This window comes from Cervus canadensis, chromosome 6, assembly GCF_019320065.1.
Source record: "Cervus canadensis isolate Bull #8, Minnesota chromosome 6, ASM1932006v1, whole genome shotgun sequence".
In the NCBI taxonomy this organism is placed as follows: domain Eukaryota; kingdom Metazoa; phylum Chordata; class Mammalia; order Artiodactyla; family Cervidae; genus Cervus; species Cervus canadensis.
The window spans coordinates 18061643-18085080 of NC_057391.1; the positions used below are offsets into that span (position 1 = coordinate 18061643).

The following is a 23438-nucleotide window of genomic DNA, read 5'->3' on the forward strand; positions in this document are numbered from 1 at the left end:
ACAAAATAGTTTAGTGGTTAAGACAGACATTGTATAGAACTTAGTTCCAGCTATTTTTTTTTTTTTTTTTTACCTTTTATCAGCTCTGTGACTTTCTGTCAATTATTTATTTTTAATCAATTCCCTTTCCTCATCTATTATAGTATAGTTGAAGCTTTAAGCAGCCTGCATTTAACTTTCTGAATTAATAGTTCCTTTCCATTCCCCCAGTAAAGCAGACTTAATTGATGTTCATGGCAAGCTCTCAGCTTGTTGATCTTCCTAGATAAGTAAAACTAAATGTTGAAATTAACCAGTTGCATAGGAGTCATTATACTATATGATGTGTCTAGAATAGGCAAGTCCTTGGAGACAAAAAACTAAGGCTGGATGGGGAAAGAGGAGAACAGGGAGTGACTGCTAGTGAGTATGAGGTTTGTTTTGGGGGTGATGAAATGTCCTAAAATTGATGGTTAACACACCTATGTGTCACAACTCTGAATGTAATCAAAACCACTGTACTTTGAATTTTATGGTGTATGGATTTGAGATAACAGGAAAACTCTACATCGCTTTTAAAAATACTGTTGATAGTTTTGTGTATGTGTTTTACTGTAGCTTAGAAATTGGCCTAAATGACACTAACACATTCTTTTAAGTCACCCAAGTAATCTAGATGTGGTGTGAGCAAACATTTTTACATAGTCACAAAAATACACAATAATAAAATGCTGGAATATGACTTTCATTCAGTGATTCCCACTAATAAACTTGAATCACACAGGCCCTGGCACTATAGTAGAAATTTTTGTGTGTAATACGTGCCATTTTAATATTTCATAGGAAGTCTTTGGATGTGATAGCTTCTTGTGTGTTAAAGAGCAACCTCTATTTGAAGAAATTGTGTGGCGTGGTTACAGAAGTACCTACTGTATCTGTAACTGCTGATGGTATTAAAAATACTGATTATTTTGCCTTTGGCAGTGGTACTATTTCTACTTGAAAGGGAATAATATGGCAGTCAAGAATAGTTTATTTGGTATGTGTATGGGAGAGTTGCAGATATGAAATTTAGGTATTTTACTATAGAAAGTAGGTATGTTTTCTGGTTCCTCCCTCTCCTGTATATACTTTGATTTTAATTTTTATCAAGTCTGTCTATCTGGCCTTTGCCGCTGTGGCCCATTGATCTGTCCATCTGTCTGTTACAGTGCATATTGGGTACTTCCAGACGTATGAATTCAGTGATGCAAAGGACAGGAGGGCTGCAGCAGCAAAGGTAGGACAGAATCATTCCAAAGACAAGTTATTAAAGGATCATTAACATTATGTATGTGTGAGCACATATTGATAGCAGCACCTAGTTATTTAAGGGCATACCGTTTATCCTATAAATGGATACGGAAAGCCTGTTCTGACATGACAAATTTGACATATCTGTTTATAAAGGGCACAGTTTTACTGTTTTTTAAGCCAGAAGTTTACTTGGTATTCAGGCAACAAAGTAAATTGATATTTGCCACTATATTTTTAAAAAATGACGAATAATAGAAATTATTAAATGGAAGATCTTTATGATGCTTGCTTGATTCATGGACCTGGTTGATTTTCAGAAGCTATGACAACAGAAAATCCCATTTGTAAAACTGGGAGAAGAAGCAGGAAAGATAGATTGATCTGGCCATGCATATATATTTATCTGTTAATGTTATATATCTGATCCTATTTTGATGAAAATAATTAAATCCTGGTGGTTCTTTTAACTTATGTAAGGAACCTTAAGGATTTTTACTTAAATAGTTGTACCATTTACAAATATTTGTATCCATTTACTTGCTAAATGATCACATTTGTAATAGCTGTTCCTGGCTTTTTTTGGGAAAATGTTGGATTAAAATGAGAGAGCAACAGCACTTTGACACTGAACCCTAAGAGCTGAATCACAGCCAAGTCACAAGCACTTAGGCAGTACAGTGCAAACATTTGAAGAAAAAGAAGTGAAAGGCTTATATATTGTATAATATGGTAAAGTGTTGGATTGCTTATTTACTACTCTAGTATTGGTTGTAAAGTGAGATTTTATAGGGATAACTGAATGATACAGATATTTGCATCATTTTCTTTGCTGTTGTGCTTCCAAAAGACAGGGATTGTTTTTCTAGCAGGTAATTACAGTGCTTCTCAAGGCTTCCTGAGTGAAAAGGCAGATAAAAATGGGCATTTGGATTTCAGTGAAGATTGTGAGATGTTCAAAATGACTCTAAAATGAAGATCTTAGATATCAGTAGCATAAATTCTGGCCCCAAAAGTTAATAGTTACTTTAATAAACTCTATATGCTATATTGAAGAGATCTAGTATACTGTCACTTGAATGTGAAAATGTATTTTGAAGTGACGTTTCATGGTATACTGTAGTAGAGATATCTTCAATCAGTAGCGTTGAGGTGTTTCAATGTATTTTAAGATCTTCCCCACACACACTGGGATTTTTTGATCTTAGAAACCTTTTTGGTTAACTTTTTAAAACTTTCATACCTTCTTTCAAATGTTTTTTATTATGTATTTCATGATGTAAAATAAATCACAAATTATTATGTATCTTTTTTGTGTGGCATGAATATTAGTCATGAATCTATAGTTTCTTCAGAATTGTCAGATCTAGTAGTCCAACTCAGTATAAGAAAAATAGTTCTGAATTTCAGAGACCTAAGTATGTTCTAATGCTGACTGCCACTATTGCCACTTCAAAAGTAACTTCTGCTTTTTGGTTTTCGCTTTTTAAAAATGCATGTTGGTAGTACCTTTACAAAATCTAATCTCTGTCTTTATGAAAAGGAATTCTTAGTAAGGGGTGAAGATGAAAGTGTTTAACTGTATCTAAATCATTGCTAAGATTTGATTTTTTAAAGTTGTGCTTGTTTATGCTTTTGTCAATAAACTTTAATCTACAACTGACACTATTAAGAATCCTAAAATTTCCATTAGTCTGATAAAGAAAATATTATTTGGGTGTTTTAATTTAACATTTTTTTGAATTGCCGTTTCATATCCTTTGTGCCTTTTCTTATTGAGTTCTTAATATGATAGTTTTTGTAGTTCTTTTCTCCCATCTGTAATTTGTGGTTTAAAGTAATACTCAACATATGATAACAGATAAGAAAGTAAAGAGCTATTATGTCTTCAAATGATTACATTTATACACCTGTTTTTTTTCATCACCTTTTCCTCTTCCTTTCTCACCTTTGTGGATCATAATTTATGCTAGCTATATTTTTATGTTATCAAAGTTCTTTTGTCTTGTGATCATAACCAAGTCTTAGTTTGCTCATAGCTTGATATTTAAAGTGACACCACTGAATTTTTGTTTTTATGATTATATCACTGACAGTCCAAGTAGTCCAATTTATGCCTGGGTCATATTTACACTTCTCCAGGAGCTGTCCATTTTGCTCTTCCCAGGATGCCCTTCCCACTAGGCGTCTTGTAATAGCCATCAGCCATGAACTTTTACATTACTATTCTGTTCCTGTTTCTTGGATCTGTCTTTTTTCCTTAATACAATCTCACTTTACTGGACTACATCCTTAATTTAACTCCCATATACCTTTTCTACACTGACTCTGATAATGTTTTCAGTTTGTCTTTATTTTTTTTCTTTTTCTTTTTTTTTTCAGTTTGTCTTTAAACTTGGTTGCTAGATTGGCTAGTCAGGAAACTTCTAGATTGAGATGTTTATGAAAGATACTGCCTTCTACACTCATGGTTGCTAATCTAATACCAGTTTGCTTCCTATTTCTTGATGACTTTTTAAAAAAGTTTCAGCATTTTCTCTTTATCCTTTTGTTCTGAAGAGACATATAAATGTGAATCTTCTGATTGTGTTGGGCCCTTATTGGACTCTTTAAACTGAAATGCTTGTGTCCTTTTAAAACTTTAAGAAATAAAGTTTTAATATCGCTTTGGTAATTCTCTCCTCTTGGAGTTCCGGTTAGTTGATTGTTAAAAATAGTGAGTAGTGACTTTTCTTAAAAACTAAGGTAAAATTACATAAGATTGATTTCAGAGAGGGTGCCTGTAAGGGTGCTGAATCTTCAACTTTCACAAGGAATGTGGTAATATCTAAAATGGAAAGATGGTAACTATATGAGCATAAGCATATTATTTAGGATAAATTTAAAAACAAGGAGAAACAGCTAAAAGAATTTTAAATGGTTGCCTCAAAGGACTGGAAATCAGTAGCACCTGGGATATGGGCAAGATGGTTGTTAAACTTTGAGGTTACCATTAGCTTCTAAAACTGTGTACATACTCTAAAACTTAAAAAAATTAAGTGATTCAGTGCAGTCCCGTCATTAAAGGTCCACATTTAGTGATACCTTCATTCTTTAAATCCTCTGTAAATATGTTCTTAGTCCAAGCCTTCATGAAGGAAAATTCCAGTTGTATGTATCACATGGTACTTTTAAAATTCTTAACCATTGAGCTGTGTATTTTGAGGATAATTAGCAAGAGAATGTACTGGAGATGTACATGACCTGTTACAGCTTACTTGTAAAACTTCCTTTAAATGATACAAGAGTATAATATATTTTTGTCTATTTCAGGATCATTTGCATTTATGATCTTTAAAGACATTTACAATCTCTTTATTTTCAAGTAAAGTTTTTCGTAGAAAAGTTTGTAAGATGCTTTAAAATTTTACTTAAAACTTTCACGACTCAAAGTATAAGCCCTATGATTTTCAAATAATCTCATGTCTATATTCCTCAAAATTTTGTGTACCACATACACATGTGTAGGGTTTGAATAAGTAAGAAGTAATCAGTCAGTTGTTAATAAAAATCCTCCCACTTATCAATAGCTGTTTTGAGTTGCTGTGTTGGGAACAGAAGGATATTAGTTAAAAGAAATCACTTAAAGCACTAGGTCAGGTACTGTTTTAAAAAAAAACAAAACAGTAGTAGCTGGGTATGTACACGTGCGACTTTTTCTAAGTGCCTCCACGTGGAGGGGTAACTCCATACAAGGCTTCTTAATGAGAACCTACTGTGTAGCACAGAGAACTCTACCCATTGCTCTGTGGTGATCTAAATGAGAAGAAAATCCAAAAGAGAAGGGAAATGTGTATATGTATGGCTGACTAACTTTGCTGTACAGCAGAAATTGACCCAGCAAGAGTAAAGTGACTGTACGGCAATTTGAAAAACCAAAGACTTAATACCGGTTTGCATTTGCGTCATAGAACTAATTTTTGTATGCCACCTTTAGATAGTTTGAAGATGGCTGTTAGTGTGAGAAGGGACAGTACATTGAAGTCACTCAGATGTTCTGTTTCTGTGTTTGGTGGAACACTTTCAGTATGTGCCACATAGCTACGTGGAATGCTGATACTTTGGGCTTGACCGTTGGAATCCAGAGGTGAGAATATGAGTAGATAACTCAGGGTTGCTAAATAATCTTAATTATTTCTCACAGTTTCAGAGTTATGAAAAAAATAGTAAAATAGGATAAGGTGGTTTATATATAATCTTCATTTGTGTTTTAGATTAGCTCCATTATGCCAAGATAGTTTGGAATTGGAGTTACCTGGTTCTTGGCCTTGCCTTTTAGATTTTTCTCCCCCTTGTAATGAGAATTTTTAAGATCTGTTCTCCTAGTAGTGTTCAGATATACAATATGAAATCAACTGCAGTCATCATGTTTTTTTTCTTTTTCTTTTTTTTGCAGTCATCATGTTGTACATTATATCCCTGTGATTTATTTCATTTTTTAAAAACTTTATTCTTTTATTTTTGGTGTCGATGGGTGTTTGAAACTGTGTGTAAGCTTCCTCTAGTTGGGGTGAGTGGGCTCAGAAGCTGTGGCTCCTGGGCTTAGGTGCTCTGCTGCATGTGGGCCCTTCCTGGACCAGGGTTGGACTTTGTGTCCCCCGCACTGCCAGATAGATTCTTATCCGCTGTACCACCAGGGAAGTCCTAGTTTCTTCTCTGCTCCTACCGGCAGTTAGAAGACTGAGGTCCACCAAAATCTTGCCTGAATGGGGCCTCAGGCCTCAGTGGTGAAGATTTAAAAGAGTTAAAAGATTTAAAAAGTTTAAAAAGATTTAAAAGATTGTTGTGTGACTCGGCTGTTGATCAGCTAGATGTGAAAGTGAAGTCGCTCAGTCCTGTCTGACTCTTTGTGACCCCATGGACTGTAGCCTACCAGGCTTCTCCGTCCATGGGATTTTCCAGGCAAGAATACTGGAGTGGGTTGCCATTTCCTTGTCCAGGAGATCCTCCTGTCCCAGGGATTGAACCCGGGTCTCCTGCATTGTAGGCAGACGCTCTTACCGTCTGAGGTCATGAATTTGTTTTCCTGTTGTAAAAAAGAAGTTTTACATACTGTTTCTACTGTTCATGTAAATAATATCCCTTCCATCACCCAACCTGTTTGGTTTGCATTTGAATTTTTATGGAAGAATTTAAGTGATTATACACAGTTTAGTATCCTTCCATTTATAGAAACATTTGTCTTATTCTGACTAAACTCTTGGATATTCTCTAGAGGTGAAATCTTTGACTCTTCAAATTTGAGATGACATAGAAGTAATTTCCATCATAAAATGCCTATACAAGGGCAAGTGAAGAAGAGCAAAGTCGAATTTGAAATGTTACTTACTGATGGGTGGTTGGCTGTGTGCATTCAATAACAACTTTTGGTACATCAAGATTAAGTCTATAGTTCAGATGCATACCTCAGAAAACTTTCAAGTAAAGTATCATGGATCTGCAGAATTACAAGTAGTCAACTTGTCAGTGTTAAATTTTTAAAAAATAATATCAAAGGGTAGTGAGTAGAGTATGAACTTCTTCTGAAATAATCTCCAGGAAGCACTTCAGTGAAAAAGTATCTCAAGAACATTACCCTCAACATTCCCCGCCCCCACCCCCTTTTTTTAACCTTCCTTCTGATAGTTGCTTGAAACTTTGAGGATTAGTATTGTAATTTTTTTTTCTATGCATATAGCATTTAAGCCATCTGAGAATTCTGTGATGGTCTTCCTCATCCTCCTAATCCTCTCTATAATTAGGAGGATGCATTAGAGAGCCAAAAACTTTATTTCTCAGACTGTTTTGGATTTAGGGTTTTTTAGATGTGAAATAGTTGCTGCCAATTATTTAATAGATACATGTGTGTGAGGTTTGAAGGAAGTTCATCTTTCTTCCCTTTTCTGCCCCCCATCCCTCCCTGCTGCTTTTTTCTGGGTTTGAAAATGTGAGATTTTTCTGCAGTAGCAGAAATGCAGCATTGCATTATCCATTCTTCACCTTTCTATATTATCAAGAGGCATTTGTAGCAAAGGCAGCAGGTAGGCTCTTGTGTACATCACCTTGTTTCATGGTTATCTGGAGGCAGTTGTTGGCAGTGTCAGTGGTGAAGGCAGTTGTTGGCAGTGTCAGTGGTGACTCTTTGATCCCTTGGATCACAGTTAGCTGTCCTTCTTGAATTTAGTGGCTCTGTTGGTAGCTCAGTCAATAAAGAATCTGCCTGCAATGCTGGAAACCCACCTTCAGTGCCTGGGTTAGGAAGACCCCCTGGAGAAGGGCATGGCTAGCCACTCCAGTATTCTTCCTTGGAGAATCTCATGGACTGAGGAGCCTGGTGGGCTGTGGTCTGTAGGATCCCAAAGAGTCGGACAGCACTGAAGCAGCGGAGCACACGCATGCCCGTTGGTGGCTTAAGGGGAGAGAGTCCCTTGTGCTTCAGTTGTCTGGTGTCCTGGTGTCACAATCCTTGTAGACAGCCATAGCCTTACAGCCCCGTTCTTCCAGTCCTTGCAACTATTAAGTACCCAATTGCTCTTACTAACTCTCCCTTTCCTCAAAATACCTAGTGCTTTCTCTTCCTGGCACCTATCCTGATTGATTAAAGTCAAGAGTGTCTTTTGGTGACAGGATTCTACTCTTTAATTTTGTATATGGTACACTGTGAGCTTTTGATACCTAGAGAATTTATTGTATTTATTATATGTCATTAACTGTTAATTGTATTGCAGTCTTTAGTGACTCTTAGTATAAAGTTCTCAGCAGTCTTCCATACTTTTAAAGACGTTTATACCTGAATTATACATGATAATTTTTTAGAAGGAAATCAGGTATTTAATTAAATTTGAGAGTTTGGAAATGAAACTTTTTACAGTTAGTGTGACCAGCTCAGAATGTTGCTTCCTTATATAGTTTGTATCAGTGCTTCTCAAATTTTAATGTGCATACAAATTAGTAGATGTGGATTGGGATTTAAGATTCTGCATTCCTAACTAACTCTTGGGTGATTATGATTCTGTGGGACGTATTTTTGAAGTATTGGGTTGGCCAAAAAATTTGGATTGGTTCGTAACCAGAACGAACTTTTTGGCCAGCCCAGTAGTAAGGCCTATACTACTGTAAATTAAGGAACATTTTACATTTCTATTCATATGATGATAAAGTAGAAACAAATCTTTTCACCCTACTCCCAAACCAGCCCCTGGGGATACAATTCTCAGGGACAGTTTTCTACACTTTTAAAATTGCACATTCAATATGTTATGGAAATTTACTTAAAACACAGAAATGGAATATTGTGCATTGCTCAGGAACTTGCCTTTTTCAGTCAGTGGTATCTCAGTAATATCCTTCCGTTTCAGTGTTCACAGGTCTATTTTGTTTTTTAAATTGCTGCATTACAGTTTAAGTACGGATATAGCATAATTTATAGGCAGTCTTTTGGGGGAATATCTTTGCTTTATTGCTGTTTCAAATAACGTGCATGTGTACTTTCTCATTCTTACCCTTTTACACTTGAAGATTTCTTTTGGGTAGGTTCCTAAAGGTGAAATTTCTAGGTGCATTTTAAGTTTTGATCAGTTCTGCTAAACTGTTGTTACAAAGGTTTTAAGAGCGTTGTCATCTCACTAAGATGTTGTGGGCCATTTTCCCACACCTTTGTTTCCAAATATTATAATTTTTTAGGATCTTGGCCATTGTGCTAGATTAAAAACAGTCTGTACCTATATTAAGGAGATCGAATGTTTCCTTTTCGGCCAGTTGTATTCTTCGAATTCATAAACTGCCCATTTTTGTTGGATTATTTGTCTTTTATGGACAAATGTGTTTATTTACCTTTTATTGTAGGTGTTGCAAATATTTCTGTACAGAAGTTTTTGTACTTTATGGCTTTTGGGTTTCTAATACTGCTTTAAAAGGCACATTAATAGCCTGTAAAATTTAAATCGGCGGTAGCTGTCTTAAGGAGATCTGACTCTTTGAGACCCCATGGACTGTAGCCTACCAGGCTCCTTCATCCATGGGGTTTTTCAGTCAAGAGTACTGGAGTGGGTTGCCATTTCCTTCTCCAGGGGATCTTCCTGACTCAGGGATCGAACCCAGGTCTCCTGCATTGCGGGTAGACACTTCACCGTTTGAGCCATCTGGGAAGCCCTCTTAAGGAGGTCAGATTAAGCTGAATAGAAACATAGAAGCATGAACCCATTCTTGTGTAGGAAAATTGTCAAACTGAGTTTTGAAATGGAATCTACAACCTGTTGTATTTCAGATCAAATTTTGAGATAAAGCTAGCCTTTGTGGGGTTTTTTCTATGTATGATAATTGGTTTTTTTTTTTTTTTTAATTTTTTTGCTATTTCATCTTAGACTGCTGTTTCATATGATAAAACACTTTCATCTAATATTTAGCTTTCCCCTAAAATAAGAATTTTCTATTGAGACTTTTCAAAAATAGTTGCTTCTCCATAGTACTAATCCTAGGAATGTCATTCAGTAGCTTGGTTGATCTGCCAGGAGATTCTGTCATACCCTAGAGTGTGGGCGTGTCTGCATACTGTATGCATGTACCTAGAACTGTGGTTCTCCACCTTGGCTGCATGTTGGAATGCCAGGAAGCTTTCAGTAAGTGGTAATGCCAAGGTTTTTCCCTTTTGCACCCAGTCCCCTCCTCCACCACTCCTCCCTTACTTTGTTTCTGATGTATTTAGCCTTGGATGTGGCTTGCACATCAGTTTTTTAAAGTGCTTCATATGATTCTAATGGGCTACCATAGCAAAGGACCATGTGATCAAAGGATAGAGGATGATAGTGCATAAAGTCAGCTGGGACAGTTGTCATATTGAGACCCACTTTTTAAAAATCCAAAAATGGAACTTTGGACATACTTTCAAAGCAAGCGCTACTGCTGTAACCCTAGAATGTAATTTTCTTCAAATTACTAAAACACTAAGCCACTGTGTTCATATGGGAGTTCTACACATACACGTTTTCAGAGCCCTCATAGTGGGAAACTGTTTAGGGCATTGGTTCCTAATTCTGGCTGCATATTACTATTGTCGGGGGGAACTGTAGGTTATAGTTGGATGAAAAGTACACGTATCCATGTCCCGTTCCAGACAGTTGAAACCACATTGCTGGTGCTGAAGTCATGTATTGATACTTTCACATTTCCAGAGGAGATCCTAATATGTAGCCAGAATGGGAAAACCATTGTTTTAGAGCTTATAACTAGAGATCATGTGAAATTTTAGTTTGCCTTATTGTCCTAAAGGTTAAGTGTATTGCTGCAAGTATTAGTTTTCTAATTATGGTGATTTTGCTCATTAACTGATTTTGTTTGGCTTGTTTGTATCTTTTTTTTTTAAAAAGAAGCACCAATAAGAACAGGATGAAGAGCTCTTTATGTTATCCAAGAGCTTAAATTGATTAAAATAATGGTTTTATGAATTTTGGCGGTGGTAGCCACCATACATAGGTGGGTTTCTTTGACCAGGCCCCAGCCTAAAGCAATTAAATCAGAATCTTTGAGGGTGGTGCTATAAGCATAAATTTTTATAAACTTCTCCTAATATTCAGGTCCTATTAACTTACTTCATCTTGGGTCAGTTTTATCTATCTCTGCCCTCATCTGTAAAATGTAAATAATGCTTGCTTTGCACAAAATATTAATGTTAGGATTAAATGAAATAATTATTTAATGTATATAAGGTGCCTGGCACTAAGTAATTTCACATCTGTGTTCTTCTGTTTGAGATTGCCCTTTTGATGCTCACTGTACTTTTTTATAAAGCACCTTATCCTTTTTTTTTTTTGGCTCTGTGTGCTGTAGCATGTGGGATCTTAGTTCCCCAACCAGGGATTGAACACGTGCCCTCTGCAGTTGAAGTGAGGAATTTTAACAACTGGACCCTCAAAGAAGTCCCATTCATCGTAAATGCAATTTTTTAAAGTCCCACTTTTTAAAAATATGGTTATTTTGTAAAAATTTTTTGTAAAGCTTACACTCCATTTACTGTTACTACAAAATACTGGCTATAGCCCCTATGTTGTACAATACATCCTTGTAGCCTGTCTTAGACCCAATAGTTTGTACCTCCCACTGTCTCACCCCTATGTTGTCCCCCCACCCCCACCCAGCCACTAGTTTGTTCTCTGTATCTGTGAGTCTGCTGCTTTTTTGTTAGGTTCACTCATTTGTTGTATATTTTAGATTCCACATACAAGTGAAATCACACAGTATTTGTCTTTGTCTTTGACTGACTTCTCTTAGGGGTAGTGACCTCCATTGAGTTAGACAAGGCTGTGGTCCATGTGATTAGATTGGTTAGTTTTCTGTGATCATGGTTTCAGTCTGTTTGCCCCCTGATGCCCTCTCTCAGCACCTATAGTCTTACTGGGGTTTCTCTTACCTTAGACGTGGGGCATCTCTTCACGGCTGCTCCAGGAAAGTGCAGCCGCTGCTCCTTACCTTGGACATGGGGTATCTCCTCTCTGCCGCCGCTCCTGACATTGGACGTATAGGGCAACCCAAGATGGACGGGTCATGGTGGAGAGTTCTGACAAAATGTGGTCCACTGGAGAAGGAAATGGCAAACCACTTCAGTATTCTTGCCTTGAGAACCCCATGAACCGTATGAAAAGGCAAAAAGATAGGACACTGAAAGATGAACTCCCTAGGTCATTAGGTGCCCAATATGCTACTGGAGATCAGTGGAGAAATAACTCCAGAAAAAATGAAGAGACGGAGCCAAAGCAAAAACAACACCCAGTTGTGGGTGTGACTGGTGATGGAAGCAAGGTCTGATGCTGTAAAGAGCAATATTGCATAGGAACGTGGAATGTTAGGTCCATGAATCAAGGCAAATTGGAAGTGGTCAAACAGGAGATGACAAGAGTGAACGTCGGCATTCTAGGAATCACCGAACTAAAATGGACTGGAATGGGTGAATTTAACTTAGATGACCATTGTGTCTATTACTATGGGCAAGAATCCCTTAGAAGAAATGGAGTAGTCATCATGGTCAACAAGAGTCTGAAATGCAGTACTTGGATGCAGTCTCAAAAATGACAGAATGACCTCTGCTTGTTTCCAAGGCAAACCATGCAGTATCGTGGTAATCCAAGGCTATGCCCCAACCAGGAACACTGAAGAAGCTGAAGTTGATCAGTACTATGAAAACTTGTAAGACCTTTTAGAACTAACACCCAAAGATGTCCTTTTCATTGTGGGGGCCTGGAATGCAAAAGTAGGAAGTCAAGAAACACCTGGAGTAACAGGCAGATTTGGCCTTGGAGTACAGAATGAAGCAGGGCAAAGGTTAATAGAGTTTTGCCAAGAGAATGCACTGGTCATAGCAATGCCCTCTTCCAGCAACATTGGAGAAGACACTATACATGGACATCACCAGATGGTCAACACCGAAATCAGATTGATTATATCCTTTGCAGCCAAAGATGGAGAAGCTCTATACAAACAAAAACAAGACTGGGAGCTGACTGTGGCTCAGATCATGAACTCCTTATTGCCAAATTCAGACTTAAATTGAAGAAAGTGGGGAAAACCACTAGACCATTCAGGTATGACCTAAATCAAATCCCTTATGATTATACAGTGGAAGTGAGAAATATATTTACGGGACTAGATCTGACAGACAGAGTGCCTGATAAACTATGGACGGAGGTTCATGACATTGTATAGGAGACAGGGATCAAGACCATCCCCAAGAAAAAGAAATGCAAAAGAGCAAAATGGTTGTCTGAGGAGGCCTTACAAATAGCTGTGAAAAGAAGAGAAGCGAAAAGGAAAGATATACCCATTTGAATGCAGAGTTCCAAAGAATAGCCAGGAGAGATAAGAAAGCCTTCCTCAGTGATCAATGCAAATAAATAGAGGAAAACAATAGAATGGGAAAGACTTAAGATCTCTTCAGGAAAATTAGAGATACCAAGAGAACATTTCATGCAAAGATGGGCTCAATAAAGTACAGAAATGGTATGAACCTAACAGAAGCAGAAGATATTAAGAAGAGGTGGCAAGAATACACAGAAGAACTGTACAAAAAAGATCTTCACGACCCAGATAATCACGATGGTGTGATCACTCACCTAGAGCCAGACAGCCTGGAATGTGTAGTCAAGTGGACCTTAGGAAGCATCACTACAAACAAAGCTAGTAGAAGTGATGGAATTCCAGTTGCACTATTTCAAATCCTAAAAGATAATGCTGTGAAAGTGCTACACTCAATATGCCAGCAGATCTCGAAAACTCAGCAGTGGCCACAGGACTGCAAAAGGTCAGTTTTCATTCCAATCCCAAAGAAAGGCAATGCCAAAAAATGCTCAAACTATCGCACAATTGCATTAATCTCACACAGTTAGTAAAGTAATGCTGAAAATTCTCCAAGCCAGGCTTCAACAATACGTGAACTGTGGACTTCCAGATGTTCAAGCTGGTTTTAGAAAAGGCAGAGGAACCAGAGATCAAATGGGCAACATCTGCTGGATCATTGAAAAAGCAAGAGAATTCCAGAAAAACGTCTATTTCTGCTTTATTGACTATGCCAAAGCCTTTGACAGTGTGGATCACAATAAATTGTGGAAAATTCTGAAAGAGATGGGAATACCAGACCGCCTGACCTGCCTCTTGAGAAATCTATATGCAGGTCAGGAAGCAACAGTTAGAACTGGACGTGGAACAGTAGACTGGTTCCAAATAAGAAAGGAGTACATCAAGGCTGTATATTGTCACCGTGCTTAGTTAACTTATAGGCAGAGTACATCATGAGAAACGCTGGGCTGGAGGAAGCAGAAGCTGGAATCAAGATTGCCAGGAGAAACATCAATAACCTCAGATATGCAGATGACACCACCCTTATGGCAGAAAGCGAAGAAGAACTAAAGAGCCTCTTGATGAATGTGAAAGAAGAGAGTGAAAAAGTTGGCTTAAAGCTTAACATTCAGAAAACTAAGATCATGGCATCTGGTCCCATCACTTCATGGCAAATAGATGGGGAAACAGTGGAAACAGTGGCTGACTTCATTTTTTGGGGCTCCAAAATCACTGTAGATGGTGATTGCAGCCATGAAATTAAAAGATGCTTAATCCTTGGAAGGAAAGTTATGACCAACCCAGACAGCATATTAAAAAGCAGAGACATTACTTTGCCAACAAAGGTTTGTCTCGTCAAGGCTATGCGTTTTCAAGTAGTCACATATGGATGTGAGAGTTGGACTGTAAAGAAAGCTGAGTGCTGAGGAATTGGTGCTTTTGAACTGTGGTGTTGGAGAAGACTCATGAGAGTCCCTTGGACTGCAAGGAGATCCAACCAGTCCACCCTAAAGGAGATCAGTCCTGAGTGTTCATTAGAAGGACTGATGCTGAAGTTGAAACTCCAGTACTTTGGCCACCTGATGCAAAGAGCTGTCTCATTTGAAAAGACCTTGATGCTGGGAAAGATTGAAGGCAGGAGGAGAAGGAGATGACAGAGGATGAGATGGTTGGATGTCATCACTGACTTAATGGGCATGACCTTGGGTAAACTCTGGGAGTTTGTGGTGGACGGAGAAGCCTGGCGTGCTGCAGTCTGTGGGGTCGCAAAGAGTTGGACACAACTGAGCGAGTGAACTGAACTGAGTGACCTCCAAGTCTATCCATGTTGCTGCAAATGTCAAAAATTCATTCCTTTTGTGCCTGAGTAGTATTCCATTGCACATATATACACCACATCTTCATCCATTCTTCTGATGACAGATGTTTAGTTTGCTTCCATATCTTGCCAATTTCATGTACTGCTACTGTGAACATTGCAGTGCATGTATGTTTTTGAATTAGTGGGTATCCTTGACGTACTCCTTTCTCAGTTTGGAACCAGTGCGTTGTTCCATGACGGTTCTAACTGTTGCTTCTTGAGCTGCATAGATTTCTCAGGAGGCAGGTAGCGTGGTCTGGTATTCTCATCTCTTGAAGAAATTTCCATTGTTTGTTGTGATCCACACAGTTAAAGGCTTTAGTGTAGTCACTTTTAGGTATATAATTCCATGAGTTTTGACAAATGCCTAGAGAATATAAATTCCGTCTCAGCCAGCTTACAGAACAGTTCCCTTAACACCCTCTAAAAGGGTCTGTTTTTATACCCTGTTTGTCCAAATCCTACCACCCCCCAACCCCTGGCAACTAGAAGATTTGTATACCATCCCTGTATTTTGCCTTTTCTACCTTGTCATAAAAACAAACTCTTGCAATAACGTGTAGCCATTTAAGTGTAGCATCTTTCACTTAGAATTTGCATTTGAGATTCATGTGTACTGTTGTAACAATAGTTCTTTGTTGGTGAGTAGTTTCCAGTGAGTACATTCCATCCAGTGGATGTACCACCATTTGTTTATACAGTTCCTAGTTGCAAAATGTGTAGGTTGTTCTCAGTTTTTACCAGGTACGAATAAAGCTGGTGTGTGTGTGTGTGTGCGCGCGTGCTGGTGTGTGTGTGTGTGTGCGCGCGCGTGTGTGCATGCGTGCTGGTGTGTGTGTGTGTGTGTGTGTGTGTGTATCTGTAGAGGAAATGGCAACCCACTCCAGTACTTGCCTGAAAAGCCCATGGACAGAGGGGCCTTGCAGGCTATAGTCTGTGGGTCGCATAGACTTGGACACAACTGGTGGACTGACATACACACACAGTCATCTTCATACAGGTTTTTGGGTGAACATAACAACATGAGTTTTCGTTTTACTTGGGTAAATTCCTAGTAGTGAGATTTTGGTGTTAAATATGTTTAGCTTTATGAGAAACTTTGAAACTTTTTCTGGTTGGCTGTATTTTTGTCTGTGCTGGGTCTTAGTTGCAGCATGTAGGATTTTCTAGTTGCGGCATGTGAATGAACTCTTAGTTGTTGCATCTGGGATCTAGTTCCCTCATCAGGGATTGGACCTGGGTCCCCTGCATTAGGAGTGCAGAGTCTTAGCCCCTGGACCAGCAGAGAAGTCCCTTGTTTAGTCCTTGCTTGCATTCTCTTCATGTTTAGTACAGCTTTTGGTTTCATTTATTTTCTCTTGTTTTTCTGTCTTCACTTTTACTGACTTCTTTTTATTAATTCTTCTGCTTGTGTTAGGTGTAGTTTGTGCTTTAAAAAAAAATTTATCTTTCTTCATTTCTTATGTAAGCATTTAACACAGTGAATTTCTTCCTAAACAGCATTAGCTACATTTCACAAATTTTGATGTTTTGTATTTTCGTATTCCTCAGTTCAAGATGTTTTTTAATTTTCTTGAAGACTTCCTCTTTGACCCTTGGATTACTTAATAGAAGATGGTTTATTTTCTGAATCGTCTGTTCATTGGATTACTGAGAGAGGGGTTTTGAAATCTCTAAGTATAATTATGGATTTTTCTGTTTTTGCTTCATTTATTATGGGACTTTATTGTTAGGTGCATGTTTTCTTGGTAACTTGACCCTTCCACTGAGATTTCTGTTTATCACTGGTAAATTTTCTTGTTTTGAAGTTTACTTTGAGAAAAAGAGCTGCTGCAACTTTTGCTTGATTTGTGTTTTGCATAATACATCTTTTTAAAAAATTTTTACTTTAGTCTCTGTATATCATTATATTGGAAAATGGGTTGTTTATATAAACAATATATAGTTTTGCCTTAAAAAAAACTAAGCTCTCTGTCTCTTGTCTTTTATTTTCATTTAGCAACACAAAGATTTCTTTTTTTAATTAAAGCATAATTGACATATGACATCAGTTTCAGGTATATAACATAATTTGGTATTTGTATAGTTACCTCTGTCTTTTAAATGTTTTTTTTGTTTGCTTGTTTTTTCCCCACTTTTAACATTTAATGTAATTATTGATGTGGTTGAATTTTGGTGTTTTAATTGATTTTTGTCTTTGGTCCTCCTGCTTTCTTTTGGATTGAAATTCTAAAAATATTCGACTTTATATATGTATTGGTGCTTTTATCTTGCTTTTTAAATGGTTGCTCTAGGCCTTATATACAAATATTTCATTTCACAGTCTACTTAGAGTTAATATTTTTCCACTCCAAGTGAAACATAGAAACCTTATAGCTATACAGATAACATTTATATCTGTCCCTTTGTACTGTAGTTGTCATATGTGTTACATTGGTATACATTTACCCTTTCCCCTCACCATAACCTGTTATAATTTTCATTTTCAGCAGTTCTGTATATTTTCTGAAATATAAGAGGAGAAAAATAGACTATGATATTTACTCATTTACTCTTCCTTCTTTCCTGAAATTCTAGGTTGCCCTTTGCTGCCACTCCCTTTCTATTTGGAGAACTTCTTTAGCAGTTCCTTTAGAGCAGGTCTGTTGGCAGTGAGTTCTCTTGGTTTTCTCCTGTCTGAGAATATCCTTTGCTTCAGTCCTGAACAATACTTTCATTGAATATAGAATTTTAGGCTGGTAGCTTTTGATATTATCCCACAGGGCCCCAAGACTTCATACACAGCCACACACTCACTCACTCACTCATTCATTCTTGTTATTGACATATCTTTGAGTTCACTGATCTCTCTGTCATCTCCTCTGCTCTTGAGCCCATCCAGTGGTCTTAGAGCTTTTTAGTCCTAAAATTTTCCATTTAGTCCTTCTACCCCCTTTTTTTTTAAAAAAATAATTTGAGCTTCTGTCCTAAGAATTTTTTTCATTCATTTTAAGGTTCACCCTTACCTAATGTTCATGTTTTTAACAGCTGTTTCAAAAGTCTTTGATAATTCTAATATCTGGGTCATCTTGGGGTCAGACTCAAGTGTCTTCTCCCTTGATAGTTGATCAGATTTTTGTTATTGTTCTTACTTTGTTTCTGGTAGTTCTGTGTTCTCTCCTGAGTGTGTAGTATGTTGTGTGAGATTCTGTGTCTTCTTAAAATCCTTTCAAAAATGGTAAGGATCTTTTATTTGTTTTAGTAAACAAGTCAACCCAGTTAGGTTCTACCTGGAGTTCTTTCTCACCTTATGTACAGGTTGATTCCATTATCTGTTCAGTTTTCTAAATCTTTGCTGTGTTCACTTTGCCCCTCCCATTCCCACTAGGTTGATCTAGGATTTGGGCAACTATTTATTCATAGTTCTGTTCTGGCAGCTTCTCCTGTTCTTCTTTGGCTGTTCCACACATGGATTGATGGCATGTGAGCCCAGGACTTGGTTCATCATAGAGTTAGGAACCTGCATCTGCCTCTCTCTCCTTAGAGTGATTTCCTCTTGTCTCCCAGGGCTCTCTTCTTTACTCCTCTCTCTGAATGTGTGGCGTTCTCTCAGTGTTAGTTTTCTGCCCGTCATGCCTTGAGGTGAAGTGGCAAGAGAAAGAAAGGAAGTAATAGGGTTCTCACACTTTTCACAGCAGAGTTCTTCCTTGTTCCTCTGTTTAGGGCAGTGGGTTTTCCCTGGTAGTTTTCTGTGCTCTGCAGTATGTAGTTTCAGGGCTGGGACTGGTCTCAGGCCAAGGCTGGGAGAAATAAATAAAGGAAGATGAAAAGTATTCTCTCTGACTTTCCCAGGGGCATTTGCCCTAGTCCCTGACCAAGAAGGTGCCCTTGTCTCAGTTTTTGCCGATCATGCCTATTACACAGTTATGCTTATTTGGCCCACCCTTGTGTCCAAGCCAGGAAATAAAGGAGATAAAACAAACAGGATGGTCATTACCATCTGTTTGTTGTTCTTCCCTGTTCTCCCCAATCTCCCTGCTGTTATTTAATTGTTAGAGGACTCTTGTTAGTTGTATTTTGTGCAGTTTTTAGTTGTAATTGGTGGGAAGGAGATGCCAGGACCAAAAGTCAGATTGTTCCGTTTTTAAATAAAAATAAACATGATTAGTGTGTAACTTTTATTTGACTAAAAGTACCCATTTTTAAGTGTATAGTTTGAGTTTTGATAAACATTTTCCCTCATATAACCAACCATCACATTTTTCAGTCCCTCAAATGCCCTTGTGCCTTTTAGCTTTCTGTCATCCCCTCCTCATCCTGCCTTGAATTACCCTGTTGTGGAGGATATAAAAGATATTTAAACCTATGTAAGTAAGATCTTTAATATTCCTTTGGGTTCTCCTACATGGAATAAATGAAGGAATGTTAGATCCAGATTGTCCTGGGCTAGAATATCCAACCATTGCACTTAATTAGAGGTATGATATTGGGTAGTTTTTGTGTACTCCTGGAGCCTAGTCATAGTTCTCTCATATTTAAAATAGGAAGTAAGAATATTTACCTTACAGAGTGCTTTGAGAATTAAATGAGGTATATAAAATACTTTGCTGCGCATGTGTGCTCAGCCTCTTAAGTCATGTCCGACTGTTTTCGACCCTATGGACTGTAGCCTGCCAGGCTCCTCTGTCCATGGGATTTTCTAGGCAAGAATACTGGAATGGGTTACCATTTCCTCTCCAGGGGTTCTTCCCTACCCAGGGATTGAACCCACATCTCTTATGTCTCCTGCGTTGGCAGGCAGATTCTTTACCACTGGCACCAACTGGGAAGTTCTTAAACAGGGTCCGGAATACAGTAGACGTATAATAAACATTATTTTTCCATCACCTTTCCTTATATTCAGTGCACATAAATGACTTGATCCAGCTGCACTGAGATAGTGATGCAAAATATTTATCTAGTACTGTGAAATATTCTCTGCCCTGAAGTGTAGCTCACTGGCAGAATATAGCTATTTTGGCATTATGATGTGGTTTAGCCAAATTTTCCAGTAGTATTCTTCTGGAAAAATTTTCTGGCATGTACCTCCAATAAAGTATGTACGTTATTATTTTTTTAAGTCTTTACTGAATTTGTTACAGTATTGCTTCTGTTTTATGCTTTGGTTTTTTGGCCAAGAGGCATGTGGTTAGCCAAATTTTCCAGTAGTATTCTTCTGGAAAAATTTTCTGGCATGTACCTCCAATAAAGTATGTACGTTATTATTTTTTTAAGTCTTTATTGAATTTGTTACAGTATTGCTTCTGTTTTATGCTTTGGTTTTTTGGCCAAGAGACATGTGGAATCTTAGCTCCCTGACCAGGGATCGAGCCTGCATCCACTGCATTGTAAAGTGAAGTCTTAACCACTGTACAGCCAGGGAATTCCCTGTATTTTGGGTTTTTGGCCCTGAGGCCTGTGGTATCTTCACTCCCCAACCAGGAATTGAACTTGCGGCCCCAGCATTGGAATGTGAAGTCTTAACCAACCACTGGACTGCCAGGGAGGTCCCTGTGTACATTACTAAACAAACACATTACACCTACACAGAAGTGTTTGAACAGCCAAAACCAGAAAGATTGTCATGTTTTCTTCATCCTGGGGGGCCACTGGTCTAATGTTCTGAATCCCTTTGGCAACAAGCACATTTGGGAGTGGAACCTAGGAATTGGTTTTTTAACAGAACATTCCATAGTTATTTTTGAAGAATCAATAAAACAGGTTTGGAATCTCTGGAGGAGACCAGTTTTTGATGTGGGATCTCAAACACAGAAAAGGCACTTAGCAGCATTAGGTCAAAGAGGGCATTTCCCCACCTCTCCCATTTTTCTGTTTGCAAGTTGAGACTTAACAATTCCTGAAAAATTTTCCCCAGTGGCAGAGAATGTATAGTGTGTTGGATGTCCCAGAGTTATAGTTGCAAAATCCCAATGACTACTACGAAATTTCCCCAATTGATGGGATTATTGCCCTTATTTTAAATATGACTGAATAACTATTTCAGTTATAGGCAAGTGAAACTTGCTCGGTCCTGTCCGATTCTTTGTGACACCATGGACTATACAGTCATGGAATTCTCCAGGCCAGAATACTGGAGTGGGTAGCCGTTCCCTTCTCCAGGGGATCTTCCCAACCCAGGGATTGAACCCAGGTCTCCCGCACTGCAGGTGGATTCTTTACCAGCTGAGTCACAAGGGAAGCCCACAGTCCTACTGTAAAAGAGCTGGATATGTGATACTATCTGTATTCTATACAAATATTATAATTTAGGGTGAGCTAATAGGTTTCTTTTCACTTATTCTTATAGACTGACAGTGTTTTTCTCAAATGGTGTGTTGAAGGAAGGTTATTAAGGAAGTCTGGGTCTAAGAAGTAAGGAAAAGCCAGATGGATTAGCAAAATGTGCCTGGAGCAGAGGGTTGGGACTTAGCGTATCTGCATCTTTGGCTTTTTTGCCAAAGGTGAGTTGGACACAACTTAGCAACTAAACAACAGCAGCAATGTGGATGTCTGAATTTTTGTGACAAATGGTATTACTAAGAATAATTGATAGGGATTTCTTTCATGACATTTTTATACAGGATTGCTTTTAAACTAAATCAGTAGATGTGTGTTATTAATTCAGCCGTGTCTGACTCTTTGCGACCCCATGGACTGCAGCCCGCCATGCTTCTCTGTTCATGGAATTCTCCAGGCAAGAATACTGAAGTGGGTTGTCATTCCCTTCTCCAGGGCGTCTTCCAGACCCAGGGGTCAAACCCAGGTCTCCTGTACTGCAGGCGGATTCTCTGCTGTCTCAGCCACCAGGGAAGCCCAAACACTTACTGTGCCAGAACATTGCTGTCTTAACTCTGGTGAAATAAAAGTGGTTTATATGCAGAGACCATTTTTGAAATGTTACTTGATATAATAAAATCATGCATAAAGTACAGATAAGCAGACTCAGGTTTGAATTTCACTTCTGACATTGTAACTAGCTCTAGTGTCTTTGAATAAGTTGAATTTCCTTCATCTCCTAGGCCCCATCATCTTACTGAGATAAAACTGTTCACTAGTTTCATGGGAAACGGGAGGGTCTGTGACATCACTGGATGATGATGGGGCAGTAAACTTTGGACTCTGGTTTCCTTTGAGGAATGAAATAGTGGTTACAGATGATACTCTATAGATTATTTCACAGTGCAGGTATTTTGTCTTTTTCATTAAGTATGGGCCTTCTGAATTAAAAATGGTTTGGACTGATTAGAACATATTCAGTATATAAAATATTAGAAATTTTATTGATTTACAGTGTGTTGATGTGGCAGTCTGTTAAATCTAATTGCAAAAAAGTTCACTTTATTAGTGCTTGATTTAATACAGTAGTTTTTCATTTAATTTCTTCTTGTCTTATTGAGAATTCTGCTTTAGAATCTCATAGAAACATGACATATTAGTGTGACAAACTATTTGTAAATAGTCTTGGTTAAAATTTTGTATTTTCTTAGGGGAATAAAGAAATACCTTAGGAAAGGTAATTTGGGTGGGGTGTTATAGAAGAGTAAGTTCAACCTAAAAAAATTCACTAAATGTCAATAAGTGCTATTACCTTAAAATGACTTTTTTTCCCCCCCTTTAGAATCCAGCAACTATCACAAGAATACTCCTTAGCCACTTCAATTGGGATAAAGAGAAGCTAATGGAAAGGTAAGGAACTATATTGTGAGCTTTATACTTAGAAGTAATTGTGGAAAGCCTGTTGCACGAGTTTATGAGACACAAGTAAGGGACTGATTTATACACTTAGTGAACAAACCCGTGTATGGGTAGTATTTGCTTTGATATATTCCCCATCTGTAAGTTTTGCAATAAACCTAGTGTTAAGGGAACTCAGGCTTGTTTCTTCTTTTACTTTGGAGGTGAGGTGTGGGGACTCTACTTCAATATCTTCTATAATACATCCTCTTGAGTACTGAGAACTAAAAGGAGGTGTTTTTTTGTTTGTTTGTTTTTTAAGGACTTGATAGAGTCTTAAAACACATGAATAAGATCTTCCTTTAATTACTTAAAACTTGCTTGCCTGTAAACTTTTAAATCTACTGTAGGCATAATAATGACATTTCTTCAATAAATATAAAGAAGTTGCTCAGGGTATCCGTACCACTGAAACAGCTGTTTGGGGTGGTTCTCTGGTTTCAGTGCAGAACTAAATCCCATTGGGTATTTTCTCTCTGGAAATGTTTCTGGTTCTAAAGGCAAGAAATTACTAGGACTGGAGAATGACCTTAATAGTGCTGCCTTTATCTTTTTCTCTTTCTTAGATTGGAAATTTGGAGCACTTGGTAATAGGATGAGAGCCGTTATTTATTCTATCAGTCTAAAATTAGCAGTTCTAATTTTAATTTTAAAATTACATATAGTTTTTGTTACAACCTGAGAATCCAAGTATTATGAGAAATAAATGGAG

General features: G+C 37.8%; 1 protein-coding gene across 2 annotated transcripts in view; it reads left to right on the forward strand.

The window, feature by feature from the left end:
• The window catches only part of ARIH1 (ariadne RBR E3 ubiquitin protein ligase 1), a 98143-nt gene that overhangs the window by 23059 nt on the left and 51646 nt on the right, over positions 1–23438 (forward strand). Inside the window, exons 2-3 of one of the 2 annotated variants that reach the window (XM_043471005.1) lie at positions 1191–1258; positions 22611–22678. In XM_043471005.1, the coding sequence (XP_043326940.1) occupies positions 1191–1258; positions 22611–22678 (136 nt within the window). The remainder of the gene's footprint in view (positions 1–1190; positions 1259–22610; positions 22679–23438) is intronic. The other variant, XM_043471004.1, reaches the window with a different exon arrangement.